Source organism: Phodopus roborovskii, unplaced genomic scaffold, assembly GCF_943737965.1.
Source record: "Phodopus roborovskii unplaced genomic scaffold, PHOROB, whole genome shotgun sequence".
NCBI lineage: Eukaryota > Metazoa > Chordata > Mammalia > Rodentia > Cricetidae > Phodopus > Phodopus roborovskii.
In genome coordinates, this window is record NW_026126482.1 from 408,370 (window position 1) to 435,150 (window position 26,781).

General features: G+C 38.0%; 1 protein-coding gene across 1 annotated transcript in view; it reads left to right on the top strand.

The window, feature by feature from the left end:
- The window catches only part of LOC127229121 (contactin-associated protein-like 3), a 115,146-nt gene that overhangs the window by 5,401 nt on the left and 82,964 nt on the right, over positions 1-26,781 (top strand). The window contains exon 2 of the mRNA XM_051194120.1: positions 9,097-9,290. Within this exon, the coding sequence (XP_051050077.1) occupies positions 9,165-9,290 (126 nt within the window). The 5' untranslated portion in view covers positions 9,097-9,164. The remainder of the gene's footprint in view (positions 1-9,096; positions 9,291-26,781) is intronic.

The window sequence follows — 26,781 nt, forward strand, 5'->3', positions numbered from 1 at the left end:
AAACCAAAAATTGATTATGATGGGCATCTTAAACTATTGTTCCATATTTGAATTCCTGGGAGCTCTGAATATCCTCACAGTATGGACAAGATGGATGTACCTGTGTTTGCTAATTTATATCATCATATTTGGAAATTATTTTTATCACTGTACTTTCAGAATCAGGGCTACTTCTTTTCTTTTCTAGACATAAAAAGAAGTACTTTTTGATATTTCTACTCAACTTTTTTTTTGTATCTGTCTTTATCTTATATAAACATAGCTAGCCCATCCTCTCTCCAGGGCTTCCTTGCTACAACAATTTCTCAAAGAATTATCCAGTAGTTGTAATCTTCAGTTTCCTGGTCATGTGCAGTTTCCCCTAAGAATCCATGATGAAGGTGTACATGTCATGTAGCAAGTTGATAGACAGTTTGAGAACAACTAGGTAGGCTTTGAAAACCTTGGTAATTTATTTTACTTTTATCAAACTATTCTGTCACAGTAAAAAGTCCAGTCCTAATTGCCAATTACCAGACCCCACATAAAGTTTTGCTTGCAACTCAAGCATTACAGAGGAAATAAAAGAATGGAAACTTGGAGCAGAAATTATCCAATGCCAGAAAATATGAGTTTTTTATACTTTTATGAAATATCATTAATTGCATTAAACATAAGAGACAAAGTACAAGCATCTCTACTATGAAATCCACAGCTGGTCAGCTCAGCATCTCAATTGTGTTGCAGGGAAATATCATGGAAATATTTTAAAGTTCCAAACTGTTAATATATTGACTCACTTGAAGAGAAATTGATCTGCCATTAATTGTAATATGCTCAAAATTATTTGCATTCCCATACCTTTCATACTGCTTGACTTGAAGCTAGGAATAACTATGAGGCATATTTCATGCAAAATAAAACCTAAAAAAAATGAACAGCTTTAGGACAAAAAATAAGATTGTTATCAGAATTACAGAAAATGTGTTGATGACTGGATCAGAGAAATCCAGGGTAGCAATTGAAACCAAACACTGAATTATGTTAACATTGTATGTTTTATTCTTTAATTATTTATTTATATACTTGTATTTGTGTGGATGCTGTGTATATATATGCCATGTTAGTGTGTGTACATGAATTAATGTGTGGATGCCAAGGTTGCTACCTCTTGTCTTAATCTATCACTGATCCCTTTATTTTTGAGACCAAGTCTTTCACTGAACCTGGAGTTCATCATTTAGGCTTAGACTAGCAGGTCAGTGAACCCCAAGGGATCCTGATGTGTGAACTTCACCAGTAGTGAAATGCAGGCACAGACAAAAGCTGCAGTCCCTGGGTCTCTGTGTAGATACTGATGACTGAACTCAGATTCTTATGCCTGCACAGCAATTCCTTTATTTTACTGAGCATTGACAACCCTTCAATTTCTGTCCTCAGCTGCGCTTTCAGGCCCTGTCCAAATGAGGCTTCCACTGGGATGGGGTTGCATTTTGCTTTAAAAATACAGTCTTATGGAAGAAAGCACATTCACTTCTGTAAAAAGTTTGAAGTTAGAGACCTCTGAGGTTCCCCAATGGGACTTCTCATGGTGCTACCACTTTGACATAAAGAAGCACATGGTGCCTTGGCTACTTACAGACCAAGAAGGATGTGGACTTACTGTGGCTACAACAAAATACTGGAACTTATAAAGAGAAAGATTTTCTTTGGCTCAAAAATTTGGAGTCATCACACCATGATTGATTTGTTCCCCTATGCATTGCCTCTGCAATGGAATATCCTGATGAAACACCTTATGGCTAGGGAGCAAAAGCAGAAAGTACCTAGATCTCACAATCCCTTTCCAGAATATACCCCTGATGAGCTAATGATCTTCCATGATGCCCCACTTCCCAAATGTCCCATCACCTTCCATTAGTACCACCCCAGGAACCAATTAAAGTTCACAGGCCTTTGGGAGACATGTATGAAAATGCTAAACAATAAGTATACCTTGGGATAAACAGAGAAAACACATTGTCACTTAATCTTTTAAATCCTTTGAACATGTCACTTCAAAACCCACTAAAATCATGTATACAGCTCTTATTATGACACTTAAATAAGACTCTTATGAAGCCCATGTACAGAAATATAAACAGAATCCTAAGACCATTGTCTTAATTAGAGTTTCTATTGCTGTCACAAGACACCATGAATGACCATGGCAATTCTTATACAGAAAAACATTTAATTGAGTGGCTTACAGTTACCGAGGCTTATTCCATTATCATAGCAGCAGTACATGGTGACATGCAGGCAGACACAGTGCAGAAGAAGGAGTAAGAGTGGAGACGGAGCTACATTTTGATCCTTTAGGCAACAGGAAGTGGTCTGAGGCACTGGGTATGGCTTGAGCATATATGGGACCTCAAAGCCCACCTCCAGTCCCTATCAGCTTATGGGGCCAATTACATTCAAACAACTATCAAAAATGAAATCTGGAATGAAACTTATTTATGGATTAAAGGCAAGGCCATACTTATCCCACGGCTCAGAGGTATACTGTGTGTTTGTAATTGTTGGTGATTAGAAGAATACGGGAATCCGTTATAGATTTCTTTTAATGCTTTCATAAAATAACCAGTATTTAAAATGAAGGATTTGAAACACAGGAAGCTTTTTGTAAGCTGGACAGCAGTAACAAACACTTCAGACTATGGCAATTGTTCTGGACCAGAACTATTCTGTGTGCCTCTACAGAAACAGCCTTCCAGGAATGTATGTATGTATATATTCTATTATCTGTACAAATAATTAACTCAGAAAAAAAGAAGAGATCTGTGCTGGGTCAACTGAAAGCAATGCATTAATTTATAGCTTTATTTAGTAACTATAGCAACATTGTTGGTGATTTTTCCATAAATATAGAAAACATATTTGGTGCTAATTTTTTCACATACAAAAACATATATATATATATGAGTGAAACAGACATAACAAATCAATGTAGAATAGAATCTAGTGTCAGTAGGGCAAACGGTCTCTACTTCTTTGAAAATGAATGTATACTACAGAGAAAAAAATGTTCAAGCTTTACTTTGTAAAATTCCAACTATCAGACCAGTGAGATGGCCCAGTGAGTAGAGGTGCCTGATGCCTGAAGTCCTGAGTTCCATTCCTGGGGCATGTGGGTGAAGAAAACTGACTTCCACAGGGCATCTTCTGGCCTCCATATACAGCCATGATATGTGTGCTTTCATACACTCAAATACTCAGACACACACATATATATATGCATAAATAAATCTAATTAAATTGTTAATTTCAAATACCAGTTTGCTACAGTAGTACCTATACTCCATGGAGATCATAATATAAATCTGGATGGGGGGCAAGCTTCACAACTCTCTCCAGCCTGCTTTCTTAATCAGATGCCAAATTGTGAATTTTTTATTTGAAATAGTTCATTCATTAAAAACCTTTCTGCTTCATTTCCATGGATTTTGCTCTAATTCAGCCCCTTAATGTGTTGCTTGATTACTTTAATAGCCTCATGGCAGATTAACTTTTTATTTATAGGTAAATGTATGTATATACAAGTGTGTATGTGTATAATTATATATGTCTATGCATGTATTATATATATATATATGTGTGTGTGTGTATATATACATGTGTGTATGTGTGTGTGTGTGTGTGAGAACATGTCTAATTTATAGGGAAAAGTTGATAAGTAAAATCTGTATTGTTCCATATTACTCTGTACTTAAAGTCAGTGGGAAAGCTCATAATGTAAATGTTTGCTGTAAAAATAAGAGAATTAGCTGGGCATTGGTGGTGCACATCTTTAATTCTAGCACTCTGGAGGCAGAGGCAGGTGGATCTCTGTGAGTTTGAGGCCAGCTTGGTCTACAGAGCTAGTTCCAGGACAGGCTCCAAAACAATGCAGAGAAATGCTGTCTCAAAAAAACAAACACACACACACACACACACACACACACACACACACACACACACACACACACACACACACAGAGAGAGAGAGAGAGAGAGAGAGAGAGAGAGAATTATGCAAGTTTTCTTCAAGACACTCATAATTTCTACAAGTATTAACTCTGTGTGTGGATGATACACTCTGGATGCAAAGTTCATTGACTTTCTTCACCAATACCCTGAAAATTCAGTCTTTGCTCCTAACTAAGGTTGTTATGAGTCATCCTACCCAGAGGAAAAATATTGCTGCAGAGGCTATGAGCAAAGGCAGAAAAATCCTCAATTAGTAAGACCAATAGTATCTCCTAGATCTGACAAGGGAAAAAATAAAGTGGAAAAGGAACCAAGCAGGTTGAAAATGGATTAGTTTTTCCTTTTATTTACTTTGTTTTGTTTTGCCATCCCCTCCACTGCTGTGTTTTGGGCAAGCACATTACTCATAAAAATGGGCTCATTTTTCTGCTTTATTTGCATGGATATATCCCCAAAATTTGGTACCGTGGGTGGTACTGCAAGGAAGTGGTGAAATCATTAGAATATGAGGCCTTACAGGGAGGTGCTTAAGTCTCTAAAGACATGCCACTAAAGAGATTGTGGGACCTTGGCCTTTTCCTCTTCCCATCAGGTTTCCTGCTCTTGAAATACGAACCCTTTTCTGCTACATGTCCCTTGCCAGAGGCCAAATGCAATGGGGTCACTTGACTATGGGCTCAAACTTTCATAATTTATGAGCCAAGCCTTCTCTTTTTATATTCTTAATAATTATCTTGGGTGTTTTATTTTACTGATGTAAAGAAGACTAAAGAAATAAGAAATCTCAACTGTGTTAAAACTTTAGCACAAATCTATGTTAGTTATTATTGCAACCAAATGCCTAGCTAGAAGCAACTTGAAGATGGAATGGTTTATTTTGGCTTACAGTTTAAAGGGATATAGTCTATCATGGTGATGAAGGCACAGAAGGCAGCTGTTCATTTTACATACAAACTCATGAAACAGAAACACATGAAGTAGATCTAGGCTATAAAATATCAAGGCTTACCCTCTGTAACTTTCTTCAGTGAATTTCCACCTGTTAAAATCTCTTCAACCTTACTAAAGACTAATGTTGACTGGGGGGGGATCACGTGTCAAAGCACACATACCTATGGTGGACATTTCATATTTAAATTACTCTGGCTTTACACTTAAGTTTAGATATATAAGTGTTCATATATAAGTGACTCTTGCAGAAGAGTTAGCCTCTGACAGGAGAGCATCCAGTAGAAATTGCTGGTGTTCATCTGTCTAGGTTGTAAGTTATTTCTCCCTGAATAAACATCTATTCAGCCTATTTGTTTATCCTGATCCTTATTTAACAGCAATATTAGCCCATCCTTTAGAAAGTCCATACCATATTCTGGTTATGGCAGGGTTCATTAGAACAGACTAGAACATGCATGGGAGGGAGGGAAAGAGGGAGGGAGAGGGAACTGGGATCAATATGTAAAATAAGACAAAAATAATAAAAAAATAACAACAAAAAAAAAGACATGACAGCTCAAAATATGTTTCTGGTTTTGAGGCTCATATAAAGTCTCTCACTTTTCTTATCTCTTCCCATCCCTCCACTTTAAAAACTGTATGTCCATTCTTAATTCCCTAATTGTATGGAAATATGTCATAATCCATATTTTTTCTCCAGCTTTGCTAAAGTAAGCTAAGTATGATTAATTATCCATGCAAGCCAGTGAAATATTTCTTCCAAAAAGGCCACACCTCCTAATCATTCCCAACAATTCTACCATCTGGGGGAAAAATGGAAATGCATGAGCCTTTGGGGACAATTTTATTCAATCCACACAATAGATCTATTTAAATTTTATCAGGTTAGATTTGAAAATGTTATTAAGTGTATACATGTTTAGAATTATTGTACCCTCTTGGTAAGTAGATATCATACTCTTTGTGGAATAAGCCTTTATATTATCTTTAGTAATTCTTGCTACACTCTACCTATCAAAGCCAATAAAACTCTTCTTTAAACTAGTGTTATAATGATAAACAATTAGCCTATTTGAGGTCTTATATTTACAGTGTTTTTCTTATAGTCAATATAGTTAAAACTTCATTTACTATCTAATTTGATATCAACATTTCATTAGATGGTTTTACCACTTAAATTTAATATGTTTATATGTTAATGGTAAGCCTATTATCAGCTAGTCCATTTTCAATGCTATTAGAAGATGCAGATCTATTTTGTAAGGAAATAAACTGTATAAATTGGTGCATATACACTGAGATCTGAGCTTCAGGTGTAGTTCTTGGGAGGTTGAACATTCTCTGCTCAGCTTGAAAAAGCTGGAGGAAACAAAGCTAAATGTAAATGCAATAAAAGATAGTTTCTAAAGCAAGACTTATGTAGTTTTTTTTTACTTGAAGAAATACAGTCAAAAAATTGAAGTATATAAAATGTTCTACATACAGACATGCATATATTTATCTGTATGTGTATACATTGGTATTTGTATGTGTATAAGTATGTATACTTAGAACTGATATCTTTTCTAACTGAAATCAGGTAAAAAAAAAGACACATTTTAATTCATTTCAACAAAAGGACTAACTATTGACAAAAAGATTGCAAGTTTAAGAATCTATAAATCTCAAATGTGGAAAAGGAGAAGATCATTTCTAGATGAGCTCATGTTCCTTACATAGAGAAACTTACAAGATTGAGAGAGGGAGGGATGAAGGGAGAGGGAACTGGGATCAATATGTAAAATAAAAAAAAATTTAAAAAAGAAGATAAGTTCTTTAGATGAATAAAGAAAGGAGAAACTTACAAGATCATAGTAGAATTCAGGCATTGTGGTACCTTATCATTTGTCTGTCTGTCTTCCTGCCTTCTTATCTTAGGTGGTTTCTGAATAATTAATATTTCTTTCATTATTTAATGTTTTATATGGAAATAATCACATATTTAGATAAAACTCCATTTGAAACAATTATCCTAAAGAGAAGTGCCATGCTTCCCAATAAAGAGATTTAGCTTTGTTTGATTTACCTACAGAGCTCTTAATAGTGTTTGTCTTAACATTTTCTTTGCTTGCTTACATTTTATGGCCTTGGGTATCTCTTGACCCTATTACTCATCATATGTGGTATAAGGTGTAGAATGACGGTAGCAATGAAGAAAACTCTCTATAATGTATGGCACATTATGAGGCACGGGGGGGGGCAGGGGAGTGAGAAGAGTAGGGAGAGAAAGAACATGAGGATTGGGAATGAACTGGGTTTTTGAAACCTCAAAGCCCACTGCTAGTGAAATACCTCCTTCAACAAGGCCACACCCCGTAATCCTTCCTGGGTTGGCTAGTTTTATGTCAATTTGACACAAGCTAGAATCATCAGAGAAGAGGGAGCCTCATTTGGGAAAATGTCTCCATAAGGTTGGGCTATAAGCAGGCCTGTATGGCCTTCTCTTAATTAGAGATAAATGTGGAAAGGCTTAGTACATTTGAGTGGTACTATCCCTGGGCTGGTGGTCCTGAGATCTATAAGAAAGCAGGGTGAGAAAGCCATGAGGAGCAAACCAGCAAGCAGCACTCCTCCATGGCTCCCATACCAGCTCATTCTTCCAAGTTCATGCCCTGTTTGAGTTCCTGTTCTTACTTCCTTCAGTGATGGAGTATGATGCAGAAGTATAAGCCACAAACCCTTCCCTCCCCATCTTGCTTTTGGTTATGGTGTTTTATCAAAGCAATAGTAACCCTAACTATGACACTTCCATATAATTCTACCATGACAAAGTCAACCCACACTCTCGGACACCACTACCTTCAGTAGGTTATGTGCCCTCTCTCTCTCTCTCTCTCTCTCTCTCTCTCTCTCTCTCTCTCTCTGTGTGTGTGTGTGTGTGTGAGTGAGTGTCTTTGTCTATCTGTCTGTCTGTCTCTGTCTCTCAAAGCTTCTGTGGAGGGGTTTCATCTCAGTTTGTTCCTTTCACAACACCTTTCCAGGTAGCAAAATGAAACTGTGTAGTCTAAAGCATATTCACAATAATAACATGGAGGCAGCAAACTTACAAAGTAAAAACTTAATTCAACCAGTGATATATTATCAAAAAGCATAAAGTGATTAATAAATTGAATGAAAATATGCTTGTGTGGGGTAATAAAATAAAGAGGGGCAGATTTTTAAATGATATTTTGCAAATGTATGTAAATCAACTCTTATTGTTTTCATTAAAAAATAGGTATATGGTCAAACTATTGGGTACTTTGGGGGGGAATATAGTAAACTGCATAGAAACATCAGTTAACATTCTCAGCAAATGATCTAAGTTTTGGAGTTCCCATTTCTCTTCCTTCCCTTGTTTTAAATTGTAACACACAGGGCAGAATTTAATTGTTTCCTCAGAGCTCTGAAATTTAAAGTGGAAAAATCAGCATATGATAATATAAGAATAAAACAATGACAAAGCTTGGCATTCCTGCCACAATCCCCAGAACAGTCTTTAGGAAAGCATGAGCTCGTCAAAAATTAATCTGTGCTGTTCATGAAACAATATAAAATGTGAGAGAAATCCATGGCTTCCCAGCATAATTTCACTCAGGCACTGAAGCCTGTGTGTAAGAACATGTTGTGAATCACCTCTCTTTTTTAAATTTTTATTGTTTATAGTGATAGGAATCTTACTTATGGTTTCTCACAAGGCCTCTTTGTTGATTCTTCTAAATGTCTGCTTTAATTGATGAATAAGTACTTTTGTTTATATAATGCACAACACTGTACTTCCTGTTATAAGTGTTTAGTTTCTTATAATCAGCAAAGGTCAAATCCTGCACCAGCACGCAGGCCATTGAACACACCAGTCCTCAGAAGTGACAGAAATGATTAGACTCCTATGTCACATTGAGCACTTTCTACACTCAGGGGAGAGCTGTCCTATAGGGTGTCAGGGGTCACCTAGCCAATTATGAAAACAATGTAGAGCCTATTTACTTTCATGTAATTCTTTCTCTTTTCTAATGAGAATTTACTATGTATTTACATCTTAGAGTTTTCAATCCCTCATCATATATACCCTTCAGTAATTTCCTCATTTATACTGTTTTTCTACTTTTCGTTTGTTTGTTTGTTTGTTTCAAAAAGGGGCTGGTGGATGGACACCCCTTGTGTCAAATAAGTATCAGTGGCTGCAGATTGACCTTGGAGAGCGAATGGAGGTCACAGCTGTGGCCACCCAGGGAGCATACGGGAGTTCTGACTGGGTGACCAGCTACCTCCTGATGTTCAGTGATGGCGGGAGGAACTGGAAGCAGTATCAGCAAGAAGAAAGCATCTGGGTATGGTTGATAATAGTAGTGATAATAATTGCTAAATGTTGCTGTATGCTATTAGCAAAACAGTGTTTTCAGCTGATATGTAACCATTGCACCTATTCATGGAAGAAAACGTTATGTTTTGACATATGTATGCACTGTATATTAACTAAATCAGAATATCAATCTGAGAAAAGATTTTTTTGATAAGAGCTCAAAATTACAAGCAACAAAAGCAGAACTAGACATACAAGATGGTATCAACCTAAAACAGTTCTGCACAACAATAAACATGTGAAAAGACAACTCTCAGCATGAGAAGTGATAATTATAACCTATACATCTCCTGAGAAACAGACTCTTAAGGATTTCTTTAAAATACTTTCCAACTGAAATTAAGATGCATATTTCAAGAAAATATTGAAAGGTCCTGTTGATCCTATGCTCTTAGGTGGTATGGAAGTTTAGGAATAAAGTAAGTCACATATAAGTTATTTTCTCTTTTTAACAAAATCATCATTGCCTCTGTGTTACTTTGCTTTAATATATTGAATACATTATTTTTGTTTCTCATTCAATATTATTATTTAAATTTAGAATTTAATCAATGAACAATTCATGCTTTACAAGTTCAGGAAATGGGCTTTGAACTTAGAGAATCATGTTGTTCAGTTTCATAGTTCAACAGGAAGCCTACTGTCCTGATTCCTAATGGCAACAGAGTATCTTTTTACCCTTTGACTCTAGAAGATTATATGTCTATGGGAAATAATGAAAGGCTATGATTCTTATGAGAAAGTAACAGTAGGTACAACTCTCAGTCTCATCCCATGTAAGAATGTGTGTCCATCACTAGAATGATGACTTATATTTCTGATGCACCATCTTGGTATGAGGATCTTCTGAGTGTCTTGTCAGAGTCTCTCATCTATGTATCTTTGCTATGGGTAAAATAGCAGTCCACTTCACTCAAACAGACATTCTGGATTACTAACTTGTAGCACCTCAGATTTGTGACTTTGATTGAGAAATCAGGTTTTAAGGATTTTACCAGTTAAAATGAAGACTGTAGAGTTGGCTCTAGCCCAGTTATTGATGTCCTCACTAAAGGAGGGTATGGGGTGTTTTTGAATACTCTCATCATGGGACATTTCACTAGCCATGGTAAGATGGATTTTCAAACATTTTTTAAACTCCTTAATCTTGAACATTTATTTTTATTAGGCTACTAGTACTACTACCATTACTACTGAAAAATATACATTGTCATTTGTGATAGTTAATATTGATTGCTAACTTGACATATTAAGAATTACCTAGAAAACAAGCCTTTTGTCACACCTGTGAGGTATTACTTAGATAAATTTTATAGTAATACTAAAATCAAGTAATTGTCAGCTTCAAAGTCCAGTTAAAATTGTAAGAAGGCTTCTGTAAGACTTGTGGTGGTCACAAAGTAAAACTCTACAGTAGAATTACAAAAGGTAATGAGTAAAAACTGAGTGCTAGAGAAAAGGTCCTCATCACAAAGAGATCAGCAACAGAAGTGCAAAAAGGTGTTCTCAGGCGAAGACTGCCTGAGACGCCTGGGAAGGACTCTATGATCCATTGTTGAACAGTGCTTTCCAGGTTTCCAGTTTCTGTGAGCTGTCACTCATGCTGGGGTGGGCTTTGGTGATACAGCTTTGAGTCATTCTGTTTCGCCTGTAAATAAACCGAATAAAATCCATTGTTTCAGTAAGTTGGACTTGGGTGGTATCCTCACTTTAGTCTAGTTTTGGATTCCTATTTGAGGTGAATAGATGTTTGCTCCCATCTTTCAAGAAATAGTGTCACACAACACAGAGACACTATTGCCTTTAAGTAAACAGAAAAAATGGAAAAACGGTATTCCATTCAAATGGGAAGCAAGTGAGAGTAGGCAAAGCTGTATTTGTATCGGAGAAAATACGCTTGAAGTAAAAACTATTACAAGACAAATAGTGGCATTACATTATGATAAAGAGACTATTCATCAAGAGCTTCTAAAATATTACCTAAACATAAAGCATTTAATACTAATAGACCAAAGGGAAGGACAGTGACACTCTAATAAATATTAAGAAGCTCACTCTTTTTTTATATCATTTTTATTTGATCCCAGTTCCCTCCCCCTTTCCTCTCTCCCTCCCCCCACACTTTTACACTCTCTGCCCTTTCACATGCACCCTAACCACCCTCCCCTCCCATCCCCCACTCCTATTCCATATGTAGGGCAATGCCATCCAGTTGGGGTCATGTAGATCTGATAAGTCATTTGAAGTAGGGACTAGGATTTCTCTCCTGTCTCTAGATTAAGGCAGTTATCCCTCCATGGGGGGATGTGTTTGCAAGGTCCTTTTATGCACCAGGAATACATCCTGGTTCCACTGTCTGAGGTCCCTTAGACTGCTCAGTCCTTCTGGCTGAGACCCATATTCAGGGGGGCCTGAGTCAGTCCCATGCTGGATTCCCAGCTATCAGTCTGGGGCCCGTTAGCTCCTCCTTGTTCAGGTAAGCTGTCGCTATGTGTTTCTGCAGCCTGGTCTCGTCCTCTCCATCTGCATCTGGGTTCTAGTTCAACTCAGTTTTTAGGTATGGGTGTTTGCTTCTGTTTCCAACAGGTATTAGATGAGGGCTCCATGGATAAGTTAGTTGTTGATCTCACTATCCGGGGACTCACTATCTGGGAAGAGCATTTATGGTAGCCTTTCCATAAATTGCTCAAATTGTTACTTGGCGGCAGTCTTGTAGGTCTCTATTCCTTTCTTTGGGTTCAATTTTCTCTTCAACTAATATTGGCTCCCTCTTTTATGTTCTCTCTCTCTCTTTCTCTCTCTTCTGTCTTCTATTCCTACCCTGACTCAATCTTCCTAGACGCATGTGTTTTCCTTTCCTCCCCCTCTCTTTGTCCTACTTCTCTCTCCATTCACTTCCCCTGTGCTCTGGGGGACTTGTCCCTTCCCACTTCTGTGAGGGACTTTATATGAATCTCTTAGAATACACCTTGTATCCTAGTTCCTCTGGTGGTGTGAGTTATAGGCTGGTGATCCTTTGCTCTAGGTCTAAAATCCATATATGAGTGAGTACATACTGTGTTCCTCTTTTTGTGACTAGGTTACCTCATTCAGGATGGTTTCTTCAAGTGCCATCCACTTGACTGCGAATTTCAAGATACCATTATTTTTTTCTGCAGAGTAGTGTTCCATTGTGTAGATGTGCCACATCTTCATTATCCATTCTTCAATTGAGGGACATCTAGGTTGCTTCCAGGTTCTTGTTATTATAAGTAGTGCTGCTATGAACGTAGTTGAACTGATGTCTTTATTGCATGGATGTCGATCATTTGGGTATATGCCTAAGAGCGGGATTGCCGGGTCCTGGGATAAACTATTTCCCTCTTTCCTGAGGAACTGCCATACTGATCTCCAAAATGGCTGTACAAGTTTGCACTCCCACCAGCAGTGGAGGAGTGTTTCCCTTTCTCCATATCCTCTCCAGCATAAATTGTCATTGGTGTTTCTGATTTTAGCCATTCTGGCAGGAGTAAGATGGTATCTCAAAGTTGTTTTGATTTGCATTTCCCTGATAGCTAAGGATGTTAAGCACTTTCTTAAGTGTCTTTCAGCCTTTTTGATTTCCTCTATTGAGAATTCTTTCTTCAGTTCTGTACCCCATTTTTGAAATAGGGTTATTTGGTGTTTTGTTGACTAGTTTCTTGAGTTCTTTGTATATTTTGGAGATCAGCTCTTTGTCAGGATTGGTGAAAATCTTTTCCCAGTCTGTGGGCTGTCATTTGGTCTTGTCCACTGTGTCCTTTGCCTTACAGAAGCAAGAAGCTCACTCTTAATACTCCGCTGTTAGCAACAGATATCTTATTCAGACAAATAAAAATGGGGAAAAAATCAGACTTAAATCATGTTTTCATTCCAATGGCTATTATAACACAACTAATACAAACCCAGAGGCAGATATTGGTGTTCAAGCTGTTTATTTACCGGAGGAACAGAATGACTCAAAGCTATATCGCCAAAGCCCACCCCAACATGGATGACAGCTCTTATCTCTACCTCAGACCGAAGTGTGTGATCCTGTCTCCAGGAATCCTCATAGTACAAAGCAGACTGCACTACTCTCCACCAAGCCTCAGACTGCAGTCCTTTGAGTTCCTGTCTCCTTCCTTATATTCCTCTCTCCACCCAGCCACATCACTCCAGTCTCCACCTTCCTAATGCTGGGATTAAAGTCATATGATCCCAAGTGCTGAGATCACCTTTGTTTGAGCTGTTTCACTTTTAGACTGAATTAATTTCATGTAGCTCAATGTGGCCTTGAACTAACAGGGATCTGTCCTTCTATGTCTCCTGAGTCCTAGGATTAAAGGTATGTATCACCACCACTTGACTCTATGGCTGTAGCTAGCTTTGTATTTTGATCTCCAGTGGCTTTCTTAAATTATAAATAATGTATCATAAACAGGATATGGCTGTCATTGAAAAAAACTCTAAATTACAAAACAGCAAAACATACAGTGTCACCTGAACACAAAGAACACCTTAGTATAGATCATATGTGTCACAGCACAAGATAGTAAATTTAAGAAGTCTGAAATCCTATGAAATATCTTTCCTTAAATCAAAAATAGGAGAAATGTTAAAAAAAACATGAAAACTAATGCATGCCTAAACAACCAAAGGTAAAAGAAAAATAAAGGAAAATGTTAAATGTCTAGAAAAATAAAAAATGGGCACATGATGTGCTGAAATGTATGAATGGGATGCAGGTAAAACAAGTCTGAGAAGGATGTTGAGAGAAGAAAATACTTCAACACCTCAAAAGTCCATTTCATACAACATAGCATCATTCCTTATAAATCAATGAAATGATCAGTGGAGGAGAAAAACATGCTGATGTACCAAGCACAAGTAACCATATTTTAATAAAAGGAAAGGAGCTAGCTAATAAATAATATTGCGATAACTAGGCAGCCATCTAGAAAAAAAAAAGAAACTAAATCTGGATGCTTCTCTCATTATATCAAAACATATCTCCTATAGTTAAAAATTCAAAAATAAAGTGTCCTCAGAGACAGCACTAGATGATCTGGGAAGAACATTTGCATATATCACATTGCACTGGGTAAGTAACTGCAAACAAAACACAAAGCCCAGATCACAGTGAAGTCAGTAATAAATTATGTCTATTGAAACAAATGTCACCAGAAGATATCCGTCTAGGAATGGGAAATAGAATTCTGATATATGTGACATCTAATTTCCTGACCAATCAAGCACCCTTTGTTCACTGATAGACAAAGATGAAGAATAGTGTGAAAAGAAGAAAATTCCTGGTTGATCCACATGAACAATATTGTTCATAGATTTATAAAATGATCTTCTACCCTTCTGACACTCTGGATAAAAGAAAACAAAAGCAATTAGAGACTACCTCACCACAGACTGGAACACACTAAAACATTTCTAGGTGCTCTTTTGCTAAGGACTTTTATAGTTAGATATAGTTTAAAGTATTTTACAAGAAAATAGAGATACCATGGTATCATGGTATCATGGTTATTACTACTTAGCATAAGGGTCAGGTTAAAAAAAAAACTAATTTAAAACAAAAATAAAGCCTACAAACAAATTCGTTTTGTCTACTTGTTCTAATTACAGATGAGTTTGTGTCTAAGGGAGCCAGACGGGGGAACCTGGCTTTGTAGTAGCTCAGGATCTAGGCCAGGGGGTTTTAGATTTTTAACATCCTCCTAGAGATTTTAAATAAGGACTTAGAAATTTGCAAAAGAAGCAAGCTAACTTTATTCAGACTGAAATGGTATTACTGATCAAAGAGCAATACTTTGTCAAAATTGACATCAGGCCACATGAGTGAGGGTAGGCAAGGAAGGGTTCCTGGGGCATAGCCTGGGATACACACCCCCCCCCACACGCACACTTTTTGTTGTGCACACGTGTGTGTGTGTGTGTGTGTGTGCGCGCGCGCGTGCGCGCACACGCGCGCGTTCATGCATGCATCCTTGGCTGGCCTAGAGCTAATTGTATAGACTAGGCTGGCCTTGAACTCACATAGATCCACTTGTTTTGCATTAAACAAGCCTGGCCTAAAACATTGAATTTACAGTATTAAAATATTATTCCTTCTGGTAGTATATACATGTGATCCTAGGACTTGGAAAATTGAGGTAGAAAGGTTGAGAATTAGAGGCCAGCCTGGGTTACATAACGAGACCCTGTCTCAGGGGTGAAAACCATATTTAAAAAATGCCCTTATGCTGGTTTTCGAGCTGTCGATCTGGGGCCCATGAGCTCCCCCTTGTTCAGGTCAGCAGTTTCTGTGGGTTTCCCCAGCCTAGTCTTGACCCCTTTGCTCATCACTCCTCCCTCTCTGCAACTAGATTCCAGGAATTCAGCTCAATGCTTAGCTGTGGGTGTCTGCTTCTGTTTCCATCAGTTACTGGATGAAAGCTTTAGGATGACATATAAGGCAGTCATCAATCTCATTGTAGGGAAAGGGCATTTAAGATAGCCTCTCCAGGATGAAACCAGACCCCTGAATATGGGTGTCAATTAGGAGGCCTGGGCAATCTATGGGGTCTCTGGTAGTGGAACAGTATTTATCCCTAGTGTACAAATGGACATTGGGAACCCATTTCCCATAGAGGGATACTCTCTCAGCCTAGACACACCAGGGAGGGCCTAGGCCCTGCTCCAAATAATATGACAGACTTTGATGATCTCCCATGGAAGCCTCACCTTTTCTATGAAGCAGAAGAGGGATGGGATGGGGGTCAGTGGGGGGCATGGGAGAATGGGGAGAGAGGGGGAACTAGGATTGATATATAAAATAAGATTGGGTCTAATTTAAATTTTAAAAAGGAAACAAATGTCCTTATGCAGTAAATATTTGGTGCAAAGAAACAGCATCCCTTGGGAAACATTCAAGTGATAAGCAAACACTTCTGAAGTAGCTGTGACCATGAAAATAAAAGGTGGGCCTTAGAGAAATCACCAGTGAGCTTCAGAAACAATGTAAGAAGAAATCAATTTTGTTCTGCAATTTAAAACTGAAAGTATGCTTGGGACTTGAACTCTATCTCTTATTTCATGCTACTTAATGTCTTTATTAGTCATTCAAATCAGATGGTTTGTCTTTCTTTCAGATCCTGGAACAGTCTAAAGCACAATGCCATTATTTTTTCAGAGAGGAAAAAAAGAAATCACTTGAGTGTTGGAAAGAGATCCCTAGGGAGTTATTGTACTCTACTCTGTAAAAGCTTCATTAGTCAAACTTATGAAGGAGAAGAAAAATACATTCACACTCAGAAAAGGCTTGTACTTATTGTGTAAAGAAGTTTGCAATGATTGCTGCAAAGTGTTTAAGAATTTAACACAAAATTACTCTGGCTACATATTTCCCACCCTTTTCTAAATAGTCAATAAATTTCCATTAATGTGGTTTTTCCACCCTTGATTCAGAATCACTTTCCTAATTTGTTAATTAAGGAAACTGAGATAGAAAGTGATTTTATGCCAGACGTGCCAATTATCAACTAAGCACCCTGAAATAGAAGAATTGGCACTATTACCTCACATTAACTTTTTGTATACAAATACTTGAATCCATATGTTGAATTCCCATATAGACTATTATTATACATATCATGTATTTTTCTATTTAGAATTTTTAGTTTCATGAGATTTCCATCCAAGTTAAATTCTTCAAGATCTGAGACAAAATACATGTGAACCTTTATTTTTCTGAAAGGAAACTATATATGTGTGCTGTGGTCAGACTGGGGAAGCTCTAGGTACATCTGACTTTGCTCTCAGGAATCTGTTATATTCCTTCACCAGTCTTTTATATGATACCTGGAGCAATCAGTGCCTGATACTTCTAGTTGCCATGGGTACAATGGGACCACGTTTTTAGTCAAGGAGCTCCTTCTTGCCAGAGCTGCAGTATTTACTATGGGTAGCCACTCTTCTCCACTTTTCTTCCCTTCTTCTCTCATTCTTTTGTCTTCTGTTTTTCCCTACTTCTTTCTTTCTGTTGCTCTGTACTAGCCAGATTCCATGGGCTTTGCTATAGTAGATGTGTTTGGATCAGTTACTCCAGCTAAAATGTTAGAGGACAAAGACCAGTTAGAAGCACTGGCATACCCACTACCTCCTCAGGTATGCAATGTCTTTTAATAGATTTCTTTTAATTATATCTTATTGCTGTTTAATAAGGATCAGGATAAACAATTAGGCTGAACAGATGTTTATTCAGGGAGAAATAACTCACAACATAGACAGGTGAACACCAACAGGTTCCTGCTTCCAAGAATTCCTCTGGATGTCCTCCTGTCCCCGTGTGGCTGGCAAAAGAGCACTCTCCAGTGCCTCCTCATCCTCTGACCTAGTTCCCCAGGTCACTTCCGCCCCTGGCTCCACCCCCCCAATGGGTGTGGTCAGTGCCACAGAAGGAGACAAAGTGAATATCCCACTACAATATCTGATGTCAACTCAAGACCCACTAGAATGTTAATAATATGGAATCAAATAGGAAAGAGTTTTACGTCAGAGCACATGTCAGATAAATGAGAGGATACAACAAGAAGTTGGATGTGGATATAAATTCTACTTGGATCTGCCACTTTCAGATCTGTGAACTTGGGCTAGTTGTTTGACCTCCTTATATATAGAAGACATTAACAGACCATATACCTTTTAGGGTTACTGTCAAAATGAAGCAAAACATAGCTATAGAAATAAATTACGTGTATGTTATAAGCAATTCTTTTAGTTGATAACAGTAGATAGATGCCTGATTGTAATGGGTTTGGGGAAAATGAGGTAATGAAAAATGACAAGGACACAGAAAATAATGAATACTTTTTCTAGATATCTAGATACTTTGGAAAAAGGAGTGCTTAGCAAAAACAAAACAAAACGCATGTATGTTTAGAATAGAAAATGTAGTGGAACCTAGAAAGGAAACCTGGCCTTCCTGTTGTATAATAGCCTGTATGTTACTGAATTATAAAGAATACTTTTATATTGTAAGTATGTATTGTTTTGGCTCATGACTCTGGAGTCTGGAGAAGCCAACATTATGGCTATATCTGCTTAGCTTCTGGTGGGGGCCACACTGCTCCTCTCATAAGAAAACAAGAGAGCACATAGATGTGTGCAGAAGAAAAAAAAAAGCAAGGAGCAGAACTGCTTTCTAACATTCTACCCTGGAAGTGACTAATGAAGCACCACAGAATAGACATTTGTCTCTGTTAATGACCTAGTCATCTCTTTAAAGCCCCACTTTCCAGTCCCCACCACAATACCATTCAGATTTCTAAATGATTCTCAGTAGTTGTGTGGGGAGCAAACCATATTCAACCACAGTACTGGGATGCTTGCTGAAATCTGAGGCTGGAATAGAAGATATCTATTTATTGTCTGAAGATCAAGGATAATGAATCAAATGGGAGGTAGGAAGAATGACCTAGAATACAAAAGTCCTCTAAAAGAGACAGGAAAAAACTAATCATGAGCATTTTGTTCAACAGACTTATCATGTGATTTATACCAGATACACTAGTGGGTTCTTTTTCCCTGTCAGTATATACAAGTAAACAACTCAGAGCAAGTTTTTGAAAGTGAAGTTTATTGGCAAGTGATAGACTTCAGAGATAGAAAATGTAACACAAGGCTGGGCACAATTGACTCTAAGAGGATCTGAGCTTTTATTGGATTTAAGTATTTCTCTTCCAGGGACTCCCCTTTCCTTCTTCTATTGATCTTGAGATGTGTGTGACCCTTTTATTATAGGGACTGTCTCTGTTTTGTTCATGAGCATGGCAATAGTTAGGACTCTCTGCTTTGGTGCATGAGCATAGAAGCAGCTGTAGTGAGGTCTTCTGCCTTGCTACACAAATATGGAAAATATTGCTGGTTAATTTGGGGAAAAAGTGGCCTCCAAAAACTCTCTTTTGTTTGCTTTATAATATAGAAAGGAAAAAAAAAAACTCACTACAGGTAAAATGAAATGGCCTATCTTCGTGGAAATGCAAACTCTCCATTGAAGGCATGAATCGAACAAGGGCATCATTATGTTTCCCTTTTTCTGTCTTAGAGGCCCATGGCCTTGTGATGACTATGAGTGCTAATAAATTAGCTAAAAATGGTTGAATTTCAACCATCCAGAATAATAAATGACCGACAGCTAACATTGTTCAACTTTTATTGAGTATCAGGAACTCTGATGACAATTTTACGAGAATGGTATTATTTACTCTTTCACAATCTCACTTGGGTGAAAGCATTCAAGTTCAAAAAGACTAACTGGGCTGCTTATTTCACATAACTGATCAGTAAGAGAATGTGTATTGTTGGCTGTTCAACTGGAGATGTCACAGTCTCGATTTGCTTGGCTACACAGGAGTCTCCTTGACAACATTAAGTCTCTTTTGCTTTTCCTTCCCTCCCTCCTCTTCATTTTTTCCCTTTCTTATTCCCTTTCTTCTTTCTTTTATTCCTTATGAAAGAGTGAGGAACACAGTGCTCCAAAGAAAGAACTTCAAGGAGGAAAATATGTTACACAGGGGTGAAGAGAACACAAAAGCTGACAGTCTAGTCTGTGGAGCTTCAGTTAAGGTTTTGAGGACATGTTCAGGGCCTGGAAAGACTGCCAACCTCTGGGTTCTTCGGTAGTTTTGCTACAGTTTCAGCTCAGACTAAGTCCCTGTTTAGGGTTCCTCTTGGCAACACAGGTCTCAGATTATCTAGTACTTTTTCAGATTATGTCTCAGTCTCAGACAAAGCTGTTCCCACTGATCTGAAATTCATTATGAAAGATGACTTCCATGTTGGGCAGAATATGACCCTGCTTTCTGTAGTGATAAGAATTTCACAATCAAGGATGAAGAACCCCTTCCTTCGGAAGCCCTCCTATAACAAGTCTGAACCCAAACAGCTGGTCCCAGATAAATATCTCCCAGTCTGAGAACCAAACAGGAAAAGGAGAACAAGTAGGAAGTAGCTTCAGGTAACGACTATGAGGGCATAGTGAGACACAAACATCCTGACTGATTGGAAAGAAAAGGAAGAAGAGATGAAGGCTCCTATCTTTCTCACCCATCTAACAAACTAAATTCCCACTAGTTAGAATTTGTTTAGCCAATTTAAAATTTTATTATTTTTGCTTTGTTTTGATACAGCATCTTGTTACATAACCAAGGCTCTCCTAGAACACTTGATCTTCTGCTTTGGTCTCCCAAAGTTAGGGGTTACAAGTGTGAACCACCATGCCCTGAATTTTTATTTAGTCTCCATTTTCAACTGCTTGCAGAAGAAAAATTAGTTTTCTCTAATGGTGTCTCACTGGGTATACAAATGACACTTAAGGCTGGACTCCATGCCCATCAGTAGCTAACCAACACAAAAAGAACTCGATGGCATTTTTAGAGATTATTTTGTCTCATATTGCTTTGTTTGGACATGTTTTTGCCTTACTCATCTTTTGCTTATATGTGATGGACTCCAATTTTGTGTTCTTATGGTATGTGTGTGTTTCTCATACTTTTGTTGTTTGTTTTGTTTTAATTTGGTTTACTTATTATTTGTCTCTTTGTCTTCTAAAGAGATAGAGAAAAAAGGCATGAAACTGGATGGGAGGGGAGGTGGGAAGGACCTGGGAGGAGATAAGGGAGGGGAAACCATGACCAGAATATATTGTATGAAGAACATCTATTTGTAATTTTTTAAAAAGTAGGAGAGAAATTTTCCATTTAATATACTTTGGGGTTTTAATTGCTTTGATTTGTTTTCTTTCTTTCTTCTTTTTATTTCAACTTTATTAGTTCTACATTATTCTTTTTCAGTTTATTTTTCTTGTTGTTTTTCTTTGTTATAAGAAGGCTCATTTTCTGTGTTCATTCACAGTGATACAAGACAATGCAGAGAAGCTTTGCTGTCCTTTATGCCTATAACTACACTTTATAAGTTAAACCAAATTCACCTTCAAAGAAACCACATGCTGGATAAACCCTGAGAACAATTTCCCCAGGGGACTTCCTCTACATATTTAAGTAGTTCTTTAAATGTCACACCGTTGTGTATTGCTATCACCTTATAACTTGAAGAAAATGTTACTCAGTATTTAAGAATACTGTAGAAGCTTGCACTTTTTATTTTTTCTCAATCATCTGTTGCTCTGCTCTCCCTCCCAAGTACTTATTACACAATAATTAAGGAAAAGGATATTGCTACTTCTGATAATAAGCACTTCGAGAAACATATAATGTTGGAGAGGGTTGCAATGAGGTCTGAAAATGACTTTTAACTTTACAAAGAAATGAACAGGAAACAGCTTCTCATCAGACCTGGATAGGATGAAGGTACAACTTTTGTAGAAAGATAGTTGCCCAGTGATGCAGTCATATAATCCCAGCCATTTGGGAGATTGAAATATAAGGATCACAAATTCAAGACTAACATGGGCTACACTGCCAGTTCAAGGTTAGCCTGAACAATTCATTGATATTCCATAAAAATATATAAAGCAAAATGTAGCTGGGGTACACTTCAGTGGTAGAGCACCTACCTTATTCATGCAAACACTTGAGATCAGCTCCTAGCTGTGCATAATGAAACAAAACAAAACAAATATAGAGAAAGCATATGGCTTGTGGGTGCCTGTAACTCTAGAACTTAGGTGGCTGAAGCAGGTTTGTGAACTTGTGGCCACTATGCATTACACAGAAACACCATGTCTTAAAAAAATAATTTTACTTTGCTAAATTGTATACATTAGGACAAATACTTGTTCTTCCAATTTTATTCCTTACTATATTCTTCAATTTAGCTTTCCTTACACATTTAACTCTTGAAGAGGTTAGTATAATTTCAAAGTACAATTGCTATGCAAGTTGAAAGAATAAATTATGTATTTTTACATTTATTTTTACATTTTTCTGTGGTTTCTATGATATCTCTAGGCATATTGGTTCTGAAATACCTAATTGCTGTGTTTAATTCCATTGAAACTCCTTAGAGAATTTTGTGGCATGAATAATAAAGACCCAGATATTGGGGTTCAAGCTTCAAGCTGAAGATCAGAAAAGTAAAGCATTCAGCCACTATCTCTTACCTCTATCTCAGACTGAAAGAGGTGACCCTATCCCATAAGCTCTCCTCCAAGCCTCAGACTGCTGCCACTCCTCAATGTGGCTGGAGACTAAATCTCAGAATGCAGCCTGAGACACTGGGCTTCTGTCTTGCAAATACTCTCTAGGGCTTGCATTAGAGGCATAAACTCTGTTAATCTTTTAGACTAATTCACTCTCATGTAACCCTGGGTTGCTTTGAGTTCACAGAAATCCATCCTGAGTCCTGGGATTAAACGTGTGTACCACCACTGCCTGGCTTCTATTGCTAACTAGAGTAGCTGGCTTTGCATTCTGATACTTCAGGCAATCTTTATTAAATCATAAATAATACATCACCACAGAATTTGCTAGCATGAAAAAAAGCAAAGACATTGTCAAATTTTATTCTTTTCATTGCTTCATTCTAAGAAGCTCTGGAATGGGAATCTTGATCACAGGCATACTCATACCTTTTCTTGAGAAACATTGTTGGTGTTCCCTTTGGCACCATTTTGCAATTGAAGACAGAACATTCTAGAATATCAAGTGATTTACAACATAATTGGACTTAATATAGTATTCAACTATTCAATAGTAGAGCAAAGTTACAAATTAGAAAGACTTACTAGAAACCTATCTGAAACAGATAATCCTATCTGAAACAGAATGATCCTGTAATTTATTTATCAGGATGTTCATTTAAGACTTGTTTATGAAAGTCAAAATTGAGTGTTTCCTTGGGCTGGAAAGATAGATTAGTTAAGTGTGTGTGTGTGTGTGTGTGTGTGTGTGTGTGTGTGTGTAAGAGAGAGAGAGAGAGAGAGAGAGAGAGAGAGAGAGAGAGAGAGAGAGAGATGGCAGCCTGGTTTCTGGAGGCTTATAGAAGAGAAAATCACACTGTGTAAAACTAAAAGAGCCTCATTCAATCTTATCTTGAGGTTGTTAGGAATTTTCTCTGAGGTTATACAGATAGCAGGTTGAACCTGGTTCCTTCATGGGCTGATTGGTAGGCTCTCAGTAGGACAAACTTAAAGGGTAACTTTTTTTTAACATTTTTTTATTTTTTTTATTTAATTTTACATTCCAACCACAGTTCTCCCTCCCAACCCTCCTCTACCCCTCACCTCTTCCCATCCCCCTCTCCTCTACCTATACCCCTTGCCTCCCCCCACCCTCTTTTACCTCCCCCATAGCTTACTCCCAGTCCACTGAGGAGTCAACACAGTCTGGCCTCTGATTGGGGAAGGTCCCAGGCCCTCTTCCATGCATTAAGACTGAGCATGGCATCCCACCATAAGTAATGGGCTCCAACAAGGTAGCCATGTACCGGGATTAGATTGTGGTCCTACTGCCAGGGTCCCCTCTGATAGTTCAATTTTCTTAACTGTCTCCCACATATGGAGGGCCTAATTCGGTACCCTGGTGCCTCCACAGTTGTAGGTCTAAAGTTCATGAGTTTTCATGAGTTTGGTTCAGCTGTCTCTGTAGATTTCTCCTTTATGATATTGACCTCCCTTGCTCATATGTCCCCTCTTCCATCTCTTGGACACTGTATGTATTCACTCATAAGTATATATTAGATGTAAAGCAAAGCATAACCAGACTAAAGTCCACAGCTCCAAGCTAGGTAACAAGGAGGACACTAAGAGAGACACACAGATCACCCTGGGAAGAGAAATTAGATGATATCTACAGGGAAAACTGGGGGATGGGGGTTAAGGGTAGGGGAAGGAGGGATGAGAACAAGAGAGAAGAGATGGCCTGGGGGGAGAAGGATGCAGTGGAAGAGAAATGAAAAAGATATCTTAATAGAGAAAGCCACTATGGGCTTAGGAAGAAACCTGGTGCTAAGGTAGCTCCCAAGAATCTACAAGGAGGACCCCAACTAAGACTTCTAGCAATAGTAGAGAGGATGCCTGAACTGGCCTACCCCTGTAATCAGATTAATGAATACCCAACTATCATCATAGAACTCTCATCCAGTAATTGATGGAAGCAGGCATAGAGATCCACAACCAAGAACCAGGTTGAGCTCCTGGAAAGGGTGACTTTTGATTTGGAAACAAAACCATAGGAGGAGCCAGCTCTAAGGAGACCTTTCGAGGCCTTAATTTTAATTATTTTTTATTCATTTTACATACCAACCACAGTTCCCCATTCCCCTCTTCCTCCCTCTCCTTTCCCACCTCCCCCCTAAACCACCCCTATCCACTCAGAAAGGGTAAGTCCTCCCATGGGGAGTCACCAAAGCCTACACTTTCAGTTGAGGTAGGACAAAGATCCTCCCCACTGATTACTTAAATCTTCACACTGAAAAGCACAGCAGCAGCTTCATGGGCTTACTGTGGTAGGAGAAGCCAGCAAGAAGTTATATAAACTTTCTCTATCACAAAATTCCCAATCATAAAATCCAGGAGCTAAAAATTCCAGAATTCTGAATTCTATACAACTATTTAAAGTATGAAAAATATACTCCACAGTTTCTTGCTAATGTAACCTTCTAGCAATTCTCAAACCTAAGGGAGAACTATTTAGAAATAGGTTCTGAACAATTACATGACATAATACAGACACCTTTCATTATTTCAAGATTTTACATAGGTGTGATAGCTATTCTTGGTTGACACACTTGATTGTATCTTGAACTAACTTGCTTAATTTGAATTGGGAAGATCTATTTTTAATCAAATCTTGGAGGCAGAAAGACACACCTTTGATATAGATCCTTTGGTCTGGGAAAAGCCATCTAATCTGTGCCACACCTTCTTCTGGAAGCCAATACAGGTGGAAACAGTATTTCAGAATCAAACTGTGAAAACTGAAATCACAGAAGCAGAGTTTAGTGTTGCAAAACTTAACTCAAAATGTATGTAATTCCATATAAAACATGGAAGAAGGAAGCTTTTGCTCTTTGCCTGCTTGCCCTCACCTTCCTAGCAAGTCCATTCCTCTGAGGGCATTAGAGCCCACCTCTTCAGGACTCTGGCATGTACTGAAGTCCATCTGAGATATCCAACCTCATGGACTGAACAACTACTAAATTCTTAAACCTTCCATTCACAGGTAGCCATTGTTGGACTAACTGGACCAAAGCCACTCTAATAAATCCTATTCCTATATATAGATTCATTCCACAAGTTTTATCACTCTAGAGAATCCCGACTAACACAGGAGGGAAATGTATTTTAGAAACAAACAGCAAAGACTGAAATTACAGAAGCAGAATTTAGTGTTGTAAAATTTAGTTCAACAAAATATGATATATAATTCATGAAATGCCTATTTCTTAGTTTGCCATATGTTAATTATGAACAGAAAGGAGATCACTTGTTTTCAGTTACATTATACACTTAATGAGGAGCCAGTGCTCTTTAGGAAAAACATTTCCTTAGTACTTGTTATAATGTAACTTGTTTTCTGTGCATGGTAAAATCAACAAAAGGGTTTTCTGGTAGAAATATAGAAGTCTAGCTGCTTCTAGCAATGTTACTGGGGTGCACTAAAAATCGTGTTGTCTTTAAATGTTTTTCATTGAAGCATTTTCTAAATTTATTTCAACCCAAGAGAAGACTAAAATGTAGCCTTGGTCCCCTGCTATTTTGTGGCTTTCTCCACTCCACTGATGGGAATTTTGTTTTAGCTATTTTCCCCACTGTCTTATAAAATATATGATGAGAGAAACTTAGATAAGGAAGTATTTATGTTGGTTGACATTTTGAGAGTATAGTCCATCATGGTGGGAAAATTTTGGTACAAGAGCCTGAGACAGCTAGTCATATTAAAATCATAGTCAGGAAGTTGGGAAGAGGTGAATGGTGGGTGGTGCTCTGTTTATTTTCTCCTTTTCATTTAGCTTAAGACCATGCCTCCATCTTAACTCAGCCCAAAAAAGAATGTTGCCAACCACTGTAACGAGTACGGTTTTTCTGCCTGATGCCTGGTCTTGTCCTGCTACCACGCCAGCCCCAAATAATACACAGAGACTCTGTATTTGGTACAATACTGTTGGCCCGGTTACTTGTTTCTTATCGGCTAGCTCTGCCTTAATTATTAACCCATTTCTGCTGATCTGTGTATTTTCACATGGCCTTCTCTTACCGGGGAGGCGGCTGGCGTCCAGCTCTCTCCAGACTCTCCATCTTGACTCCTCCTTCCTCCTTCCTATTTCCTCCTTGTCTCCTAGTCCCTCCTATCTTCCTTTCCTATTGGCCAACAGTGCTTTATTATTAACCAGTATGAGAAACATACAGAATGACCTCTCCCATCGCCATTTGTAAGGAGTTTGGTTTTTTCACCCGCTGCCACTCTTGTCCGGCAGCTGCGCCAGTCCCAAATAACACACAGAGACTC